Source organism: Salmo salar, chromosome ssa28, assembly GCF_905237065.1.
Source record: "Salmo salar chromosome ssa28, Ssal_v3.1, whole genome shotgun sequence".
NCBI lineage: Eukaryota > Metazoa > Chordata > Actinopteri > Salmoniformes > Salmonidae > Salmo > Salmo salar.
Window position 1 is genome coordinate 369145 of NC_059469.1, and position 17211 is coordinate 386355.

At 41.1% G+C, this 17211-nt stretch overlaps 1 protein-coding gene across 1 annotated transcript in view; it reads right to left on the reverse strand.

Moving 5' to 3' along the window:
- Nucleotides 1-16689, reverse strand: part of LOC106589174 (transmembrane protein 150A-like) — a 42782-nt gene extending 26093 nt beyond the window's left edge. The window contains exons 1-3 of the mRNA XM_014178913.1: nt 16628-16689; nt 14418-14465; nt 5049-5135 (exon numbers count right to left, since the gene is read on the reverse strand). Of these exons, the coding sequence (XP_014034388.1) occupies nt 5049-5135; nt 14418-14465; nt 16628-16689 (197 nt within the window). The remainder of the gene's footprint in view (nt 1-5048; nt 5136-14417; nt 14466-16627) is intronic.
- Between the last annotated feature and the right edge of the window lie 522 nt (nt 16690-17211).

Below are 17211 nucleotides of genomic sequence, written 5' to 3' on the forward strand. Positions count from 1 at the left end.
TTTCTTAGGCTACATATGTTAATGCGGGCGATTTGTAATGCTTTTCTGGGATTCTTTATTGTTTTTGTTGCTTTAATGAAAGGATTATCAGAGGTAGACATAACAGCAATATTTATATTTGAGCTAATTGTGCAGGGTGAACAGCTTACAGTGGGCTTCCTACTAGGGCAAAACGTTTCAGTGCTAACAGTATCTTGCTGTGCAACCTAGAAAAAAAATCACCCAGATAATAATTGTTGTGATGATAGGCTTGCTGTACCGTAGTCTCCGAGAGCCATGAGAATAAACTGAGCGCAGATTCGTGACTGTTATGTTTTCACCATGCATTACAACAGAGAAAAGTACATGTTTCTAACAGTTGAAAAGATATGACCTATATTACCGGTACAACTAAAGTCAGTGCGAATTACCAGTGTTTAATCGAGATGCCTGCCGACCTAAGTGCTTCTCCCACTCGGCAGCTGTGTCACAGCGTCGTCGGCAGTCGCTAGCAATATGGCCACATTTTTTCACTCACAGGATTATATTTCAAGACAGCAGCCTACACAATAAATAACTAATAAAGGAAGCCATCTAGATGTCGTCGTGATACAGTCTACTCAATGGGCAGAGTATGAACATATGAACAGCAACCACACCAGGACTGTGTCCTTCAACCTGGTCTCAGAGCATTTTGTATTATTCTGTATGTAAATCCGAGACACTCCATTTGTATGATATGTTACGTTTTATATGGTTACATAAGACAGATGGTACAACGTGAATGTCTAGCAACCGAAAGGTTGTGAGTTCATATCTCATCACGGACAACTTTAGCATTTTTGCTCATTACCAACTTTTCAACTACTTACAACTTTTTATCTACTTTGCAACTACTTAGCTAACCCTTCCGCTAACCCTAACCTTAACCCTTCTAGCTAACCCTTCCTCTAACCCTAACCTTTAACCTAACTCCTAAAAGTAACCTTAACCCTAACTCCTAACCCCAAGCCTAGCTAACATTAGCTCATTATCTAACAGCCACCTAGCTAGAATTCATAACATATCATACGTTTTGCAAATTCACAACATATTGTAAGTTTTGCAATTTTGTAACATCATAACATTTTGTGACATCCTTTTCTGGAATATTCCAAGCTGTTTAAAGGCGCAGTCAACTTAGTTTATGTGAACTTCTGTCCCACTGGAATTGTGATACAGTGAGGTATAAGTGAAATAATCTGTCTGTAAACACTTGTTGGAAAAATTACTTGTGTCATGCACAAAGTAGATGTCCTAACCGACTTGCCAAAACTATAGTTTGTTAACAAGAAATTTGTGGAGTGGTTGAAAAATGAGTTATAATGACTCCAACCTAAGTGTATGTAAACTTCCGACTTCAACTGTATATCATGCATACACAGCTCTAAGCATCAACCTCTCCTTCCTTCTATCCCTCCCTTAAGCTCTCCCCTCCCCCATAATCGAAAACATTCCCTTTAAGTGAGATTTTTTTTTTTTTACCATTCCTCTCCCTTACTGAACGGTTTGTCCTGTCTTAACTAGTTTCATTTGACTGTTTGATTTTGGTCACTTGGCTCTAAGCTGCGCGACTTATTTAATTGTTTTATAGGCCAGTAGTGTCCGTATAGCCTTTCTCCCGCTAACCATTAATTTAAACAACATTGTTCCACAATGTTACAGTATAAGCTAAATCTATTCACTTTACCAGTATTTTGCAAACATTTGGTGGCACAGAAAGAAAATAAAATGTTTTGAGTTTGGTCAAATAATCTATTGTATTGTGTAGGCTATAGCAATGTTTTATTAGTTTAGCTAGGGTTTGAAGTAGGTATCTAGCGGTCTTTAATTGTATTTGTTCAATGCCTCAATTAATTTCATCAACTATATTGGATATATAGTATAGCTGTACAGATTCCTGGTTCGAATCAACCCAAGATGATGAACCCTGAAAATAGGACAAAGTGCTTGATAAGGTGGCCCAGAGGAAGCCTGACCCAGTCGAAGCCATCTGTTCTCTACATTGCCCCATTCTTCCAAGAGCTCACTGAGTTTGAATGAAGACTTGTAGTGAGGTAAGTACTCGCTGCTACCAGCTCTTACAGTCGCATATCAGAATTAGACGTTGTTCCAAACATCACATTTTGAAGTGTTTAAGATTAAGTTTAGGCATTAACTCAGAATGTTTTTGGAGTTATTACAAAAAACTGATCAGAATTCTGAAGAATGCTGAAGTCATGTTGGAAAATGTTTTGCCGGGGTGTGATATAATATGGAGGACTCGGCAAGCCAACTTATTAGCCTGTACTTAAAACTCCAACAGAAATAACTTAAAATATATAACTTAAAATTAAACCAAATTAAATACAATTCTGCCAATTCACAAGAAAATGCTTATTGACTTTGTTACAAATTGCTAGCCAACTAACGTTAGCCCTACTAGCCTGCTAATGTTAGCCCTACCAGCCTGCTACCAGTTGCCATCAACACCTTTATTTTTTAAATGTATATTTAACTTGTATTTAACTAGGCAAGTCAGTTAAGAATAAATTCTTATTTACAATGACGGTGTCATGACGTTGCCCTCTTTGAGTACAGGGAGGACAGTTGACCCCCTCCCCCTTGCACCATCCCCCAACCTACCTCCCCCCACCCAGGCCCTGTGTGAAGGGGTTGTAAAAATTCTAGAGGAGAATCTCTTGCCATATGGCCCAGTTGAGACACAGAGGGGTTTCATAGAGAGACACAGGACATTCTTCCAACTCACAGAATTGGGGAACCGAACAACATTTATGTTCTGGAGAAGGTATGGAAGATTGGTGAAGAATCCAGCTACGAACTGGTCCACTTGGTACAATTTTGTGATACTCAGAAGAGACAATATAGCCATATTACCATAAAACTGTTTATATAATAGCCTCAGCTATGGGACTTGCATCCAAATGGTTGTATAGAATGTATTAATAAGGATAAAGCTATTTGTGATACATTGAGATGCTGTGTACTGATGTTAATGTGATAGAATGTATTTATGTTCAAAGATTAAATCAGTCATCGGCACGCCCCCAGGGACACAGACAGGACCAGGCGTCATGTGACAAGCCTGTTCTAGGTTCACCTATAAAACCCCCACCTAGAAGTTATTTCTTGAGACCAGGCCTCCACTCCATTGCGAGTTGGCCAATAGGTTTGACCATCCAATTCCTCTACTGAAAGTGAACTATACCACGTGGTTAACTTTTAGACTATCGATACCGACAGAATAAGAACAAGTCTTTGATATTAATTAATAGTCTGCAGCTAGAAATTATATCATTGAACGCGAAGACCGACGAAACATCCATTCTATGACGACATTAATGAATGTTGCTTTGAAAGATCCATTCTAACCGAGAGAGAGAGAGATAACTCTCCAACAGAACGACTCTCCAACAAGGATCCCGATGACACACTGAGTGTAAATATATATTGATTGCAATTGTTCCCGAATGAGTGAGCGTTCATGTGCAAAGTGTTAGCATATCAATTGTTAATATTAATGAACTCTGTGTGCCTCCTCAGCTGACCTTTTATGACCCTTTGTGTAACAGGCCACCATGCCTGTTTAGCCCACTAGGGCACATTACTCTACCAATTCTTTGTGACGATGATTACTGTTTGTATGCTTTCTGTGAATTACTTAGTTTAGTAAATAAATGATTTTAAGACAATTGATGTATGGATGACTCTTAGTGAAGGCTGGGTTCGTGCAGATACAACAATTTACGACGTTTGGAATGAGACTGGACGCGAGGTAAAATACACCATTTAAACCAGAAGATAATCGGCCTATACTATAATATAATAATATAATATAGGAAAGTTATATTAGGAAAATTATAAAACTTTGTAATCTGAATATTTTCCTTGGTGCCCCGATCTCCTAGTTAATTATAGTTAAACGATTAATCAGTTTAATCGCGTGATAATAATTACAGGGAGTTATTTTGATAAACATGTCTTCAGTTTAATGGTGACCCAAAGACACGACAACGGCCTACCCCCCCCCCCCGGCCAAACCCTCCCCTAAGCCGGACGACACTGGGCCAATTGTGCGCTGCCCTACGGGACTCCCGATCATGGCCGGTTGTGACACAGACTTGGAATGAACCAGGGTTTGTAGTGACGCCTCTAGCACTGCAATGCAGTTCCTTAGACCACTGCACCACTCGGGAGGCTACCTAGCTTACACCTACATTTAAAGTAAACAAAAGTTTTGGAAATACATATAAATGAATGTTAGCCATATGCAGTCTTAGCCAGCAAGCTAGCCAGCCAGCTAACATTAGCTATTTAGGTCTCATACTTGGTTGGTAGGGTGGGGCCAATCGAGATCATGGAGGACTTCTGGCTGGGGTGAAGATAGGAAGCCACCAGGGGTTTGATGGGGGATATGTGGGCAAGCCGTTCAATGTCAACACAGTCCAACACCAACCCACTTTGGACAGGGTTCTTGCAGGAGAAAGGTGTACTCCAGGTGTGTGTAAACTCCTCCAGGCATTCTGGGAAAACTGGGAGGAATTGGGGCACAGTGTAGATGGGGCACAGTGTAGACAGAAGCCGGGGAAGGCTAACACTTCCTCGGCATGTTGCAGACCAAGGCAAGCGGAAAACACCGAGTGGGTGTTCAGGAGCTTCTCCTCATTTGGAGTGGGAGATGTTTTTGTTGACATCAAATCAAAATCCACGGTACACTCAAGTTTACTCCAAATACTAGCTACTTAGCTAACGTTAGCCAAACAACAACATGAAAGGTCACTGGGGTGAGGGCTACAGATGATCCTTTCTGGTTTATATGTGAAGCCGACACTGAGTGCATTCAAGACAATGGGGAACTCGGGGAATAAAACATGCTCCGACTGGGAAAAATATTTTCCCGTCATCCAACTCGGAATTACAAGTCAGAAACTCGGCCATCATCCTAGAGCTCCAACTTCTCCTACCTAAAGATCATGAAGTCACGATTTGTAAAGTACAGCATGGTAAAGACAGTGTAATACGGTACTGACCTGATGAGTGGGACATTGTCAAGGGTACAGCACAGCACAGGACCCCTCTGTAGAGACAGTTTCTCCTCACACGACTGATTATACAGCCTGGATAGAAACAACAGACATTTTCTTCACACTTTTGCTGTCAAATGGAACACACTTTAACTTCTCTGATGGAATTACATTACTTTACCACTTCAGATTTTGGAATTGGTATTTTATTAGGATCCCCATTAGCTGTTGCAAAAGCAGCAGCTACTCTTCCTGGGGTCCACACAAAACATGAAACTTGACATAATATCAATAGACAAGAACAGCTCAAGTACAGAACTACATACATTTTTTTTTAAAGGCACACATAGCCTACATATCAATACATACATACAAACTATCTAGATCAAATAGGGGAGAGGCGTTGTGCCATGAGGTGTTGTTTTATCTTTTTTTAACCAGGTTTGCTGTTTATTTGTGCAATTTGAGATGGAAGTAAGTTCTATGCAATAAGGGCTCTATAAGGCCTTATGTACGCTTTAGTGAATTTGTTCTGGATTTGGGGACTGTGAAAAAAAACCTGGTGGCATGTCTGGTGGGGTAAGTGTGTGTGTCAGAGCTGTGTGTAAGTTGACTATGCAAGCAATTTGCAATTTCCAACACAGTTTCTTATAAAAAGAAGAGGTGATGCAGTCAGTCTCTCCTCAACTCTTGGCCAAGAGAGACTTGCATATTTATATCAGCCCTCTGATTATGATGAAGAGCAAAACGTGCCACTCTGTTCTGGGCCAGCTGCAGCCTAACTAGATATTTCCTTGCAGCACTGGACCACACGACTGGGCAATAATCAAGATTAGACAAAACTAGAGCCTGCAGAACTTGCTTTTTGGAGTGTGGTGTCACTTTTTTTACGGGCAGACCTCTCCCAATCTTTACAACCATTGAATCTATATGTTTTGACCATGACAGTTTACAATCTAAGGTAACACCAAGTAATTTAGTCTCCTCAACTTGTTCAACAAGATTCAGCTGAGGTCTAGAACTTAAGGAATGATTTGTACCAAATACAATGCTCTTAGATTTTTACTGGCCACCCATTCCAAAACAGACTGCAACTCTTTGTTAAGGGTTTCAGTGACTTCATTAGCTGTGGTTGATGATGCGTATATGGTTGAATCATCAGCATACACTGACACACATGCTTTGTTTAATGCCAGTGGCAGGTCATTGATAAAAATAAAAGAGCACATGGCCTAGAGAGCTGCTTTGCGGTACACCACACTTTACATGTTTGACATTAGAGAAGCTTCCATTAAAGAAAACCCTTTGAGTTCTATTAGATTGACAGCTCTGAATCCACGATATGGCAGAGGTTGAAAAGCCATAACATATACGTTTTTTCAACAACAGATTATGGTCAATAATTTCAAAGGCTGCACTGAAATCTAACAGTACAGCTCCCACAATTTTCTTATTATCAATTTCTTTCAACCAATCATCAGTCATTTGTGTCAGTGCAGTACATGTTGAGTGCCCTTCTCTATAGGTGCCATAGTCGTGTGTGTAGGTGGCAGGGAAGTCAGGTGCAGGAGAAACCAACTTGGTTAAACTGGAGTAGTTTTATTAACAAAAAACAAACTCCAAAACCAACGTACAAAAATAACATGGGTAAAAAATAACCCGTCGCACACCGATACAAAATACACGAGTACATAACATACGAACAATCACTGACAAGGACATGAGGGGAAAACAGAGGGTTAAATACACAACATGTAATGAATGGGATTGGAATCAGGTGTGTAGGAAGACAAGACAAAACCAATGGAAAATGAAAAACTGATCAATGATGGCAAGAAGACCGGTGACGTCGACCGCCGAGCACCACCCAAACAAGGAGCGGCATCAACTTTGGCAGAAGTCGTGACAATAAGCATGCTGAAAGTCTGTTGTTAATTTGTTATCAGAGAAATAGCATTGTATTTGGTCAAACACAATGTTTTCCAACAGTTTGCTAAGAGCTGGTAACAAGCTTATAGGTTTGCTGTTAGAACCAGTAAAGGCTGCTTTACCACTCTTGGGTAGAGGAATTACTTTGGCTTCGCTCAAGGCCTGAGGCCAAAAACTTTTCTCTAGGCTCAGATTAAAAATGTGATTGTAGTGGCTATAGAGTCAGCTACCATCCTCAGTAGCTTTCCATCTAAGTTGTCAATGCCAGGTTGTTTGTCATTATTGATCGATAACAATACTTTTTTACACCTCTCCCACACAAACTTTACAAAATTCAAACATTCAAAGCTTTTCTTTCATTATTTGTTTTATTTATGCATGAATACAATTGCTAATTGTTTACTGTTGGCATTTCCTGCCTAAGTTTGCCAATGAAGTAATCATGAAAATAATTGTCAACATCAAATGGTTTTGTGATGAATAAGCCGTCTGATTTGATGAAAGTTGAATTTGTCTTTCTGCCCATAATTTCATTTAAAGAACTCCAAAGCTTTTTTCCATCTTTCTTTCCATCATTGATCTTGGCTTCACAATACAGTTTCTTCTTCTTTTTGTTGAGTTTAGTCACATAATTTCTCAATTTGCAGTAAGTCAGCCAGTCAGATGTGTAGCCAGACTTCTTAGCCACTCCTTTTACCCCATCTCTTTCAACCATAGTTTATAAATGACTCAATCCATGGAGCCTTAACAGTTCTAACAGATCTAACAAGCAATTTCATAAATTCAACAAGTGCAGCATCTGGATGCTCCTCATTAATCAGACCAACACATATTTTTTAACATCATCCACATAAGAGTCACAGCAAAATCTTTCTATGATCGCTTATACACTATTTTAGGCCCAGCTGTAGGAGTATGGTTTTAATGGATATAGACACTATGTTGTGATCACTGCATCCAATGGGTATGGATACAGCTTTAGAACAAAGTTCTACAATATTAGTAAAAATGTGATTGGTACATGTGGATGATCTTGTTCCTGTAGTATTTGTAAACACCCCACATGCGCCGAATACGACAAGTGTAGACCTTACCGTGAAATGCTTACTTACTAGCCCTTAACCAACAGTGCAGTTGAAGAAGAGTTAAGAAAATATTCACCAAATAAACTAAAGAAAAAATTAATCTGACAATTTTATGGGCTTTCCTCTGACACCGCCTATTATATAGGTCCTGGACTGCAAGAAGCTTGGCCCCAGTGATGTACTGGGCCATATGCATTATCCTCTGTAGCGCGTTATGGTCAGATGCCGAGCAGTTGCCATACCAGGCGGTGATACAATCGGTCAGGATGCTCTTGATGGTGCAGCTGTAGAACTTTTGAGAGACCCATGTCAAATCTTTTCAGTCTCCTGAGGGGGAAAAGGTGTTGTCGTGCCCTCTTCACGACTGTCTTGGTGTGTTTGGTCCATGATAGATCGTTGGTGATGTGGACTAGCTCCACTACAGCCCCATTGATGTTAATGGGGGTCTGTTCGGCCAGCCTTTCCTGTAGTCCACGATCAGCTCCTTTGTCTTGCAAACACTATCAAGCATTTCACACATGTTACTTAGGTACTGACTGTTAGCACTTGGTGGCCTATAGCAACACTCTAGATGTGCCAAGTGAACCTGCAACCACAACACTTCAATAACACTTGACATAAGATCTTCTCTAAGCATTACAGGGATATGCCTCTGAATATATACAGCAACCCCTCCCCCATAATTGTTTCTGTCTCTTCTATAGATGTTATATCCTTGTATTGCTTGTGACAAACCTCTTCAAGATTAGGAGAGTTTGTCACAAATTAAGCGGGAAACCGTCACCAAAAACCCCAGAATGAGAGTTCTTTCGAACATGACAGTACCTGTGTGTTTGTTTCTCCATCCTGGTCCACGCAGGCCGCAGGCGAGGTCAAGGATAGCAGGGTTCGGTACACGAATCGGGTTCTCGGTAGGTCCAGGTCCAAATGCCAACAGGTAAGTCCAAACAGTCCAGCTCATACACGGTAAATCCAGCCGATATATATCGTCTCTTTCTCTATGGTTCACAGATCCTACCAGCCCCTCCTCTCTCTCTTTTCCTGGTTTGTCTTGACCCCTTATCTGTGGGTCGGCCCCACCTTCTGAGCGTTCCCCTTGCTTCTGGGAATATTTTTGGCGGTCAGCCATTTTGTGATCTGTAGTTCTGATCTGGGTGGCCATTTTAGTGAGAGGGCAGAGCCCGTTTATTAGTTCTGCTCTCACATATCTGCCATTTATCACTCAACCCCATTCTTTGCCACATACTACTGCTGTATCATCAAATTAATTATCTAACTGAGTCTCAGAAATTGATAATATATGAATGCTATCTGATGTTACCAAGTTATTGATTTCATGAACCTTATATCTAAGGCTACATATATTAATATGGGCTACTTTCAGCCCTTTCCTGGGTAGCTTATCAAAGACAGACATAATACTGAAAAGAGCAAACAAAGCAAGAGAAAAGAATATACATTCAGCAGTCCATTAATCAATTGGTGTGTGTGTGTGTGTGTGCTGCAGGGTTTGTTACGATCCATATGCTTGGCTCTCTCATCCCTTCCAGGCTTCTGGGAGGGAGGGTGGACATTGAGCCTGTCATAGCAGATGTAAGCAATGTCCCCACGCGCTCTGGCAGCTTTCATGGCTGGGATAAGTTCTTTCCTCTTCTGGAGTACAGCTTCAGGATAATCCTTGTTGAGGAAGATATACGTTCCTCTCAAGTTCTTGGCTCTTTCCAGAACAGCTACCTTGTCCTTGAACCCCAGGAACTTGACCACTATCAGCCTGGTCCTATCACCTGGTGGGTTTTCCAGTCCTGTGGGCGCGCTCCACCTCATTCTTCCTGTGGTCCATTTTCAATTTCTCAAAGATCATTTCCCTCACTTTGTCCTCAGACACCGACCAGATCTCATGTGGAGATTCTGAAATTCCATCCACAACCATGTTGTTCTGCCTTGATTGTCCCTCGAGATTGTTATCATGGATTCACACACAAAACTGATGTCCTCTCTCAATGACTTACAGTTTGCTATCATCTGCTGTTCTCCTGTTTCAACTCATCGAGCTGACCCTGGGAGAAGTGCAAACTGTTCTTCAGGTCCTGGACCTCTCTGGTGAGGTCATCCATTCCTGTATTGGTAGAATCCACGAGTATTTGGACAAAACACTTGAAGCTATTTTCTTGTTGTAACAACTGCTTGTAGGACTCTTTTTGTTGATTTAAAAGATACTTCACGTGTGATAGAAAGAAACCACTGTCCTCAACGGTACTCCCGCCGGGCTTTGGTCTTTGTCATGGTACTATAGCTAGCAACGTAGGTTGCGTTGTTACTTCTCGCAGTTCCAGACAGGATCATTGAGCTAGATGTCATTGATCGTTGAGGCATTTTTTACATTTCCCATTAATACGTCAAGGGAAATACAGTATTCTTTCTAACAATGATATCTACATATATTTCAGGATGTGGTGTATCATTGGAAATACTGAGAATTCATGTAAAAATAACACTTTTATAAACATAGCTTGTCCAAAAGCTTACCCCGGGTGTGGGGTAAGTTGAGCATAGGGACAGGGTAAGTTGAGCCACCTTGAAGTAAGTGGGCAATGGTGTCTTGTGACAGTGGGTGATGGTAGGTCAATGTTTAATTCCTGGAATGGGGGTGTAGTATATTGTATATCTTAAATGTATGCCTACATTCAGATATACACTCGGTGGCTTGTTTATTAGGTACACCCACCTAGTACCGGGTCGGACCGCCCATTTGCCTCCAGAACAGCCAGAATTCTTTAGGGCATGGAAACGTTGCTCACTGCTATCAAGGGACCTAACGTATGGCAGGAAAAAATTCCCCACACCATTACACCACCCGCCTGTACCATTGAAACCAGGCAGGATGGGGCCATGGACTCATGCTGCTTTATGCAAAATCCTGACTCTGCCATCAGCATGACGCAACAGGAACCGGGATTCGTCAGACCAGGCAATGTTTTTCCACCCCTCAGTTTCCCAGTGTTGGTGATCGCATGCCCACTGGAGCCGCTTCTGTGTCATGGTGAGGTTGGACCCAGGTGCAGAGAAGAGACCAGACGAAGAATCAGCGGTTAAGGATAAAAATAATACTTTACTGAGAAACGGTAACGGAAGGATCACAGTAACACTGGGACAACAAACACTAAGTCTCGAAAACTCACTCAGGAGACAAACGCACACGTCACATAATTCAAGCTTCAGCAAAGGACAACAGAAGACACACCTCTTTTAACAGGGAAATCATGAGGAGTAAATAGGACACACCTGAGTTTCATTAATGTCTCTAGGACGGTCTCTGTTTCCCTCTGTTGACAGGTGGAACCGTGACCGCTTCTTCATGTTTTTAGCTGATAGGAGTGGAACCCAGTGTGTTAGTCTGCTGCAATAGCCCATCCGTGACAAGGACAAATTGTGCGTTCCGAGATGCCATTCTGCACACCACTGTTCTGCGTTATTATTTGCCAATTATGGCCCGCCTGTTAGCTTGCACGATTCTTGCCATTCTCCTTCGACCTCTCATCAATGAGCTGTTTTCGTACACAGGATTGTCGGTGACTGGATGTTCTCTGTAAACCCTAAACACTGTCATGCATTAAAAGCCCAGGAGGCTGGCCGTTTCTGAGATACTGAAACCGGCGGGCCTGGCACAGACAATCATACCACGCTCAAAATCTCTTAGGTCACTTGTTTTTCCCATTCTAACATTAAATTGATCAGGAACTGAATGCCTCGATGCCTGTCTGCTTGCTTTATATCGCAAGCCACGGTCACACAACTTACTGTCTGTAGGAGCGAACCATTTACGTGAACGGGCTGGTGTACCTAATAAACTGGCCATGGAGTGTAGATCTCTCTGTTCAATATAACTTACCCTTCCATTTATTGGCCAGTTATCTGGGACAGGGATTTTGTTTTGATGTGCCAATTCATAGGCAAGTTCTCTGCATTTGAGGCTACTAAGCCCATGAAACTGGTCTGTGAGATTCTTGATATGTTTAGCAAAATCTGACTCCATGTCATCAGATAAAACCATCTGTGCCTCTGCTACTCTATCATAGTCTCTTTTTTGCACAGGTACATGTTCCTTTTCTTTTATGTCAATGTACCTCTTCAGTGTCATTCAGTCTATTGTTTCATCCCTTACTGCTGCTAGAATGGACTTATTCCCTTCTCTCATCCTTGGTTGCTCTCTCAGGAACCTCAAGGGAGGCTAGAGCCATGCTTGTTTTACATTTGTATACATGATGATGTCTGCTCTGTAACAATAAAAATGCACGATCTTGAGTTCATATGCATAACACATTGCAAAAATACAATGCATATTATGGATAAAACTGACAAAATGTAATCATAATTTTCATGGGTTATGGTGGCGATTAGCTCAATTTACCTCATGGCCATTGACTCTACTTACCCCAAGGGAAACATTTGGACATTAGTCCATACAGCTACGAGGATGCACTTTCATGCTAGGTTTAGGACCTCATATAATAGCTTATAGACACCCTCAACTGATGTATAAAGCAATCTTAAAACAATACACTTTAGTTTAGATACAAGCATCACACAATAAATTAATTTGACTTTGTGAAAATCTGCATTTTAGACCTAACTTGCTTACCAGTTTTCCCATGTGGTTTCTTCCTTCACAGACTTGGCTAAACTTACCCCACTCTTTTTTTATATGCATATGGAATTATTGCATAATGCACATAAAACAAGTGGCTATTCTGAATGGACTGTGTGACGTTTGTGAGGTGAGATTAGTCCATAAAGTCACCTATTAGCTATGCTTCGACACATGCAAAATCTTGACCAGAATGCATGACCATGCGTCCCAACCAAAGACCCACCACTACTAAAGTAAACACACCTAGCACACCACTCTGTTAATGTGCCAGCATCGAATTATACATCCAATCAACACATCAAGGCTCTCATTCTACCCAAATGAGGATATACATTTTAACCCGAAATAGTAGGTTAAAGTTCCCACTTAATGGTTGACTGCATGTATGCATTGAAGAACATTGTAGAACAACTATGATGCAGGTACTGAGGCAGCTGCTGTCCTATTGCATGTGTCGGTCTACTGTTCAGTAGAATGCTCCTTACAGTGGAATAGCCAAACCTGCAGGTACTGTAATGAATGGGTTTGGAATAGTTGTTTGTTTTTGCTTGGGCAGGTCTGCTGCTGAACGGAAAAGTTTGGAATTAATGGAGCCCCCATGCAATTTTAATACCTGTTTATTTCACACATACCACAGAAGTCATTCTCCCACTCCTAAAGGAATTTGCAGGCTGTTGCCTTTCTCCAAAAAGTCGCTACCCATCCTTGATTTCACACCATTTTCCCATTACTCTCTCTGTCCCCGATACAGTATATATTTATTATCTTTTTAGTCTCTCCCATGATTATACTCCTCTCTCTCTGACCATATGATCTCGTTTCTCCCATCTCCCCTTCTTCTCTCTGTGCTCTCCAAATTTCTTTCCATCTCCCTCTTTTCTCAATTTGTTCCTCACGCCATTCTCTCATGCCTCCCTATGTTTGAATAAGGCAGTCAGGCTCAGGACGTTTAGAGTCTAAGATGGGCTATTCCGTCTTGCGAAACAAGTCGGCCATGAATTATTTAATTTCTCACAAATTAATGTTGAATAAACAGACTTGTTGACAAGGTACTGTTTCTCTCACCCGTTTGCAGTTGATATTCTCACTCTAGCTCACAGTGTGGAGATGAATAACAATTCATAATCAGTTTGCTGGTTTGACATTTAAATCATGGATGTCAGAAAGAATTTAAGGGTTTTGACAAGGACGATAGAATCACTAAACTTGCTTATCATTTTCTTGAGTGGAAGTCTACAACTGCGTGCGTCAATGAGAGCACTTTCTAGTTAAAAGCAGTGTGAGGCTCAAAGAACAAAATGGTCCCCAATCATGATTTGTTTAAGACCTGCTGACATATTGGAATACTTAATCCCCCTTGTTTCAGTACCTAGTGTGAGTACATCCATGTAGATACACACTCTATGTCATAACTTATCATACCTTACTACCCTACAAGCCAAAAGTTAATACCTTTTCTGGGGTTATCACCTTTGCAAACAAATACATTTTCAATGACAAACCAAACCAGTGATTTTACGCAACAATGAAAGTTTGGGCAACAGTTATCCTTCTCTATCTCTGATAAAGAACACTTGAAATCAATTGAGAGATTACCAGTTGTCTTTGTTACAGATAATGACATGTGATGAGTTCATTCTGTTATAAATAATGACACAGTGATTATGGGTGAGTCAGCATTGACATTAGAGAGTTGATTATAGAATACTGTACCAGTTATCCATGGGGCAGACATGCTGGTTGTAGAGGGCCATGGCATATCTGAAAATATATTAGAGACAAGTTTTGATAAAAGTGTTTGATAGTTTTATCTTGTCGTTCTATTGACTAAGTGCTCAGAGAGAGTAAAATGACTTTGCTGCAGTCAAATGATGGCCACACGAATTAGTGCACAGTCACCCCCATGGCCAGTGATCTCTTGTATGTGTCATGTGGACATTCTTTGACCGCAGCAAATTGGGTCTGCACTATGCGTTCCTCTTTTGTCAGCCACTAACCAACTCCAAACACATGACCGCAACTCCAGAGAGTTAATCTCTCAGGGAAGCAGTCTCGTATCTGAGGTTAAACACAGGCTACAAGAGAGAGAATATTGGGTTTCAACCACTGAAAATCCGGATCAGATCACGCAGTGTTCATGTGTACAGTATGTGACACACTGACACTGATGGGGCACTGGATTTTGCATGGTCTGATAAGATAACAAAGAGGATCACCTGCAAAACATGCTGACACAAGAAAATTAACAGAAGTTTAAAGTTTCAACATACGGTATGAGAACCTATATTCAACTTGTATTGTTTGCAAGGGAGTACAATGTGGAAACGCTTAGTTAATGTCAATCGATCCCCCTTCGCTTAGGTGAGAAAAGAGATGTAGGGCTTTTTAAACTTCGGGGGGGGGGCAAAATCTTCTATACATACATCTCAAATGAATGCAACTCATTGGCTAAGACCATGTGGCCTAACCAGTAAAGATTCCCTATTTAATTGGTCAGGAAAACTTGGGGCACTAATGATCACACATCACATAAAATGGGATAGCATACTTCTGTTGTGCTAAACTTAGTTACTCAGATTAAGTCTATTTTAAGACATGATTATGACCTTCTTTGAAGACACCTCTCCTACAGTAAATACACAACCCTATTTAACAAATCTGTGCCCAAGCTAAACATACCATAGTGTATGTCTCAGTGGAGGCTGCCTAGGGAAGGACGGCTCATAATAACTGTAACGTCTGCTTCCAACTCATACTCTGAAACACGAAGATTCCCTAAACGCAGCTCACTTTCCAGCCCACTTTCCAGCTCCTATGTTCAAACACATAGATCCCCTGAACGCAGCTCACTCTCCAGATCCCAATCACCTGAAATCTGATCACCTGTTCACACACCTGCATGTCATTATCACACACTATTTAGTTCAGTTCTTTGCACCCCATCATTGTGAGGTATTGTTTGTTTTGTGACGCACTTCTATTCGGAGTGCTGGGTTTCCTCGTAATTTACTCCTCCCGTGAATGATAGTTTTTGCCTGCCTTACTAACAACGCCTTTTGCCTTTTCCCTGCCTGTACTTTAGCCTATTGGGTTTCCTGTTATCGACCTATTGCCTGATCTCCCAGATGACGTTACTAGCCTTTTCCCTGCCTGTACTGTTGCCTTTTTGGACCCCTGTGTATGACCTCTGCCTGCCCCTGGACCCAGCTGCCTGCCTCCTCCTGTGGTCCTTTACAATAAACACCTGCTGTGCCCTGTGCTTGAAACCAGCTCTCCGTCTCCCATCGTGTTCGTTACAATAATGGCCAGAATGGAGTAAATGGAATGGTATCAAATACATGGTTTTCATGTGTTTGATACCATTCCAACCATTATACTCAATTCCAGCCATTATTGTGGGCAGTCCTCCCATCAGCAGCCTCCACTGGTACTTATTTCTAAGCTATTTTTGTGTGGTCTCAATCAAATTATCCATAGGCTATATGCTATGAAGTGCATGCCTGGAGAAGCACAGAGCGAGCTTATATTTCTAAGATACCTGGTAGGATGATATAAATAAAACTAGGCTGCATTACACACCACAATGGATGTTCAAACTCTGAGCCCCGGCCTGCTATGCTCTTGCTGATCAAAAGGTGTGCTGCTTAACAAATAGCTGTTCAGGAGGAGAGTCAAAGGTTTCTATAGATTTTTTAATTTATTAAGCCTAGTCCCCAAAAAATCAATACCTTGCGCGCAGACCAGCCTATAGCCTATGTTCTGTTCAGTTTGAGAAGGAGAGGGCGAAGATGAGGAGAATGACCGGAGGTCAACTTTGATAGCTTGCTACTACTATAATTTATTTAATTAAAAACATGTTTCTAGTCCTTGATGTATTTATCAGAGTTATGGACCTCACAATAAGCCAGATTCGAATAACTTACATTGTGGTGCTGAAACTAGAAACAGCAGCCGCGGCACAATCAATCGAAGATGGACAGCTCATGGTGCTGAAAATAGGCAAATTCGAGTAGGCATAATTCAGTTGACCTTTTACTGCAGTGGACTAAAATCGGTAGTCTTTAACAAAGATACTATCAAACAACAGTATACACTAAACATGGTTATGGGCTTAAAAAAAGGAGATACCTGTACCATGTCAGATATAGAGTTGAACTGTATTTAATTGTAAGTTTGCATCCCAATATTACACTTTATATACAGTACCAGTCAAAAGTTTGGACACACCAACTCATTCAAGGGTTTTTCTTTATTTTTTATTATTTTCTACATTGTAGAATAATAGTGAAGACATCAAAACTATGAAATAACACATATGGAATAATGTAGTAAGCAAAAAAGTGTTAAACAAATCAAAATATATTTTAGATTCTTCAAAGTAGCCACCCTTTGCCTTGACGACAGCTTTGCACACACTTGGCATTCTCGCAACCAACTTCAGCTGGAATGCTTTTCCAACAGTCTTGAAGGGGTTCCCACATGCTGAGCCCTTGTTGGCTGCTTTTCC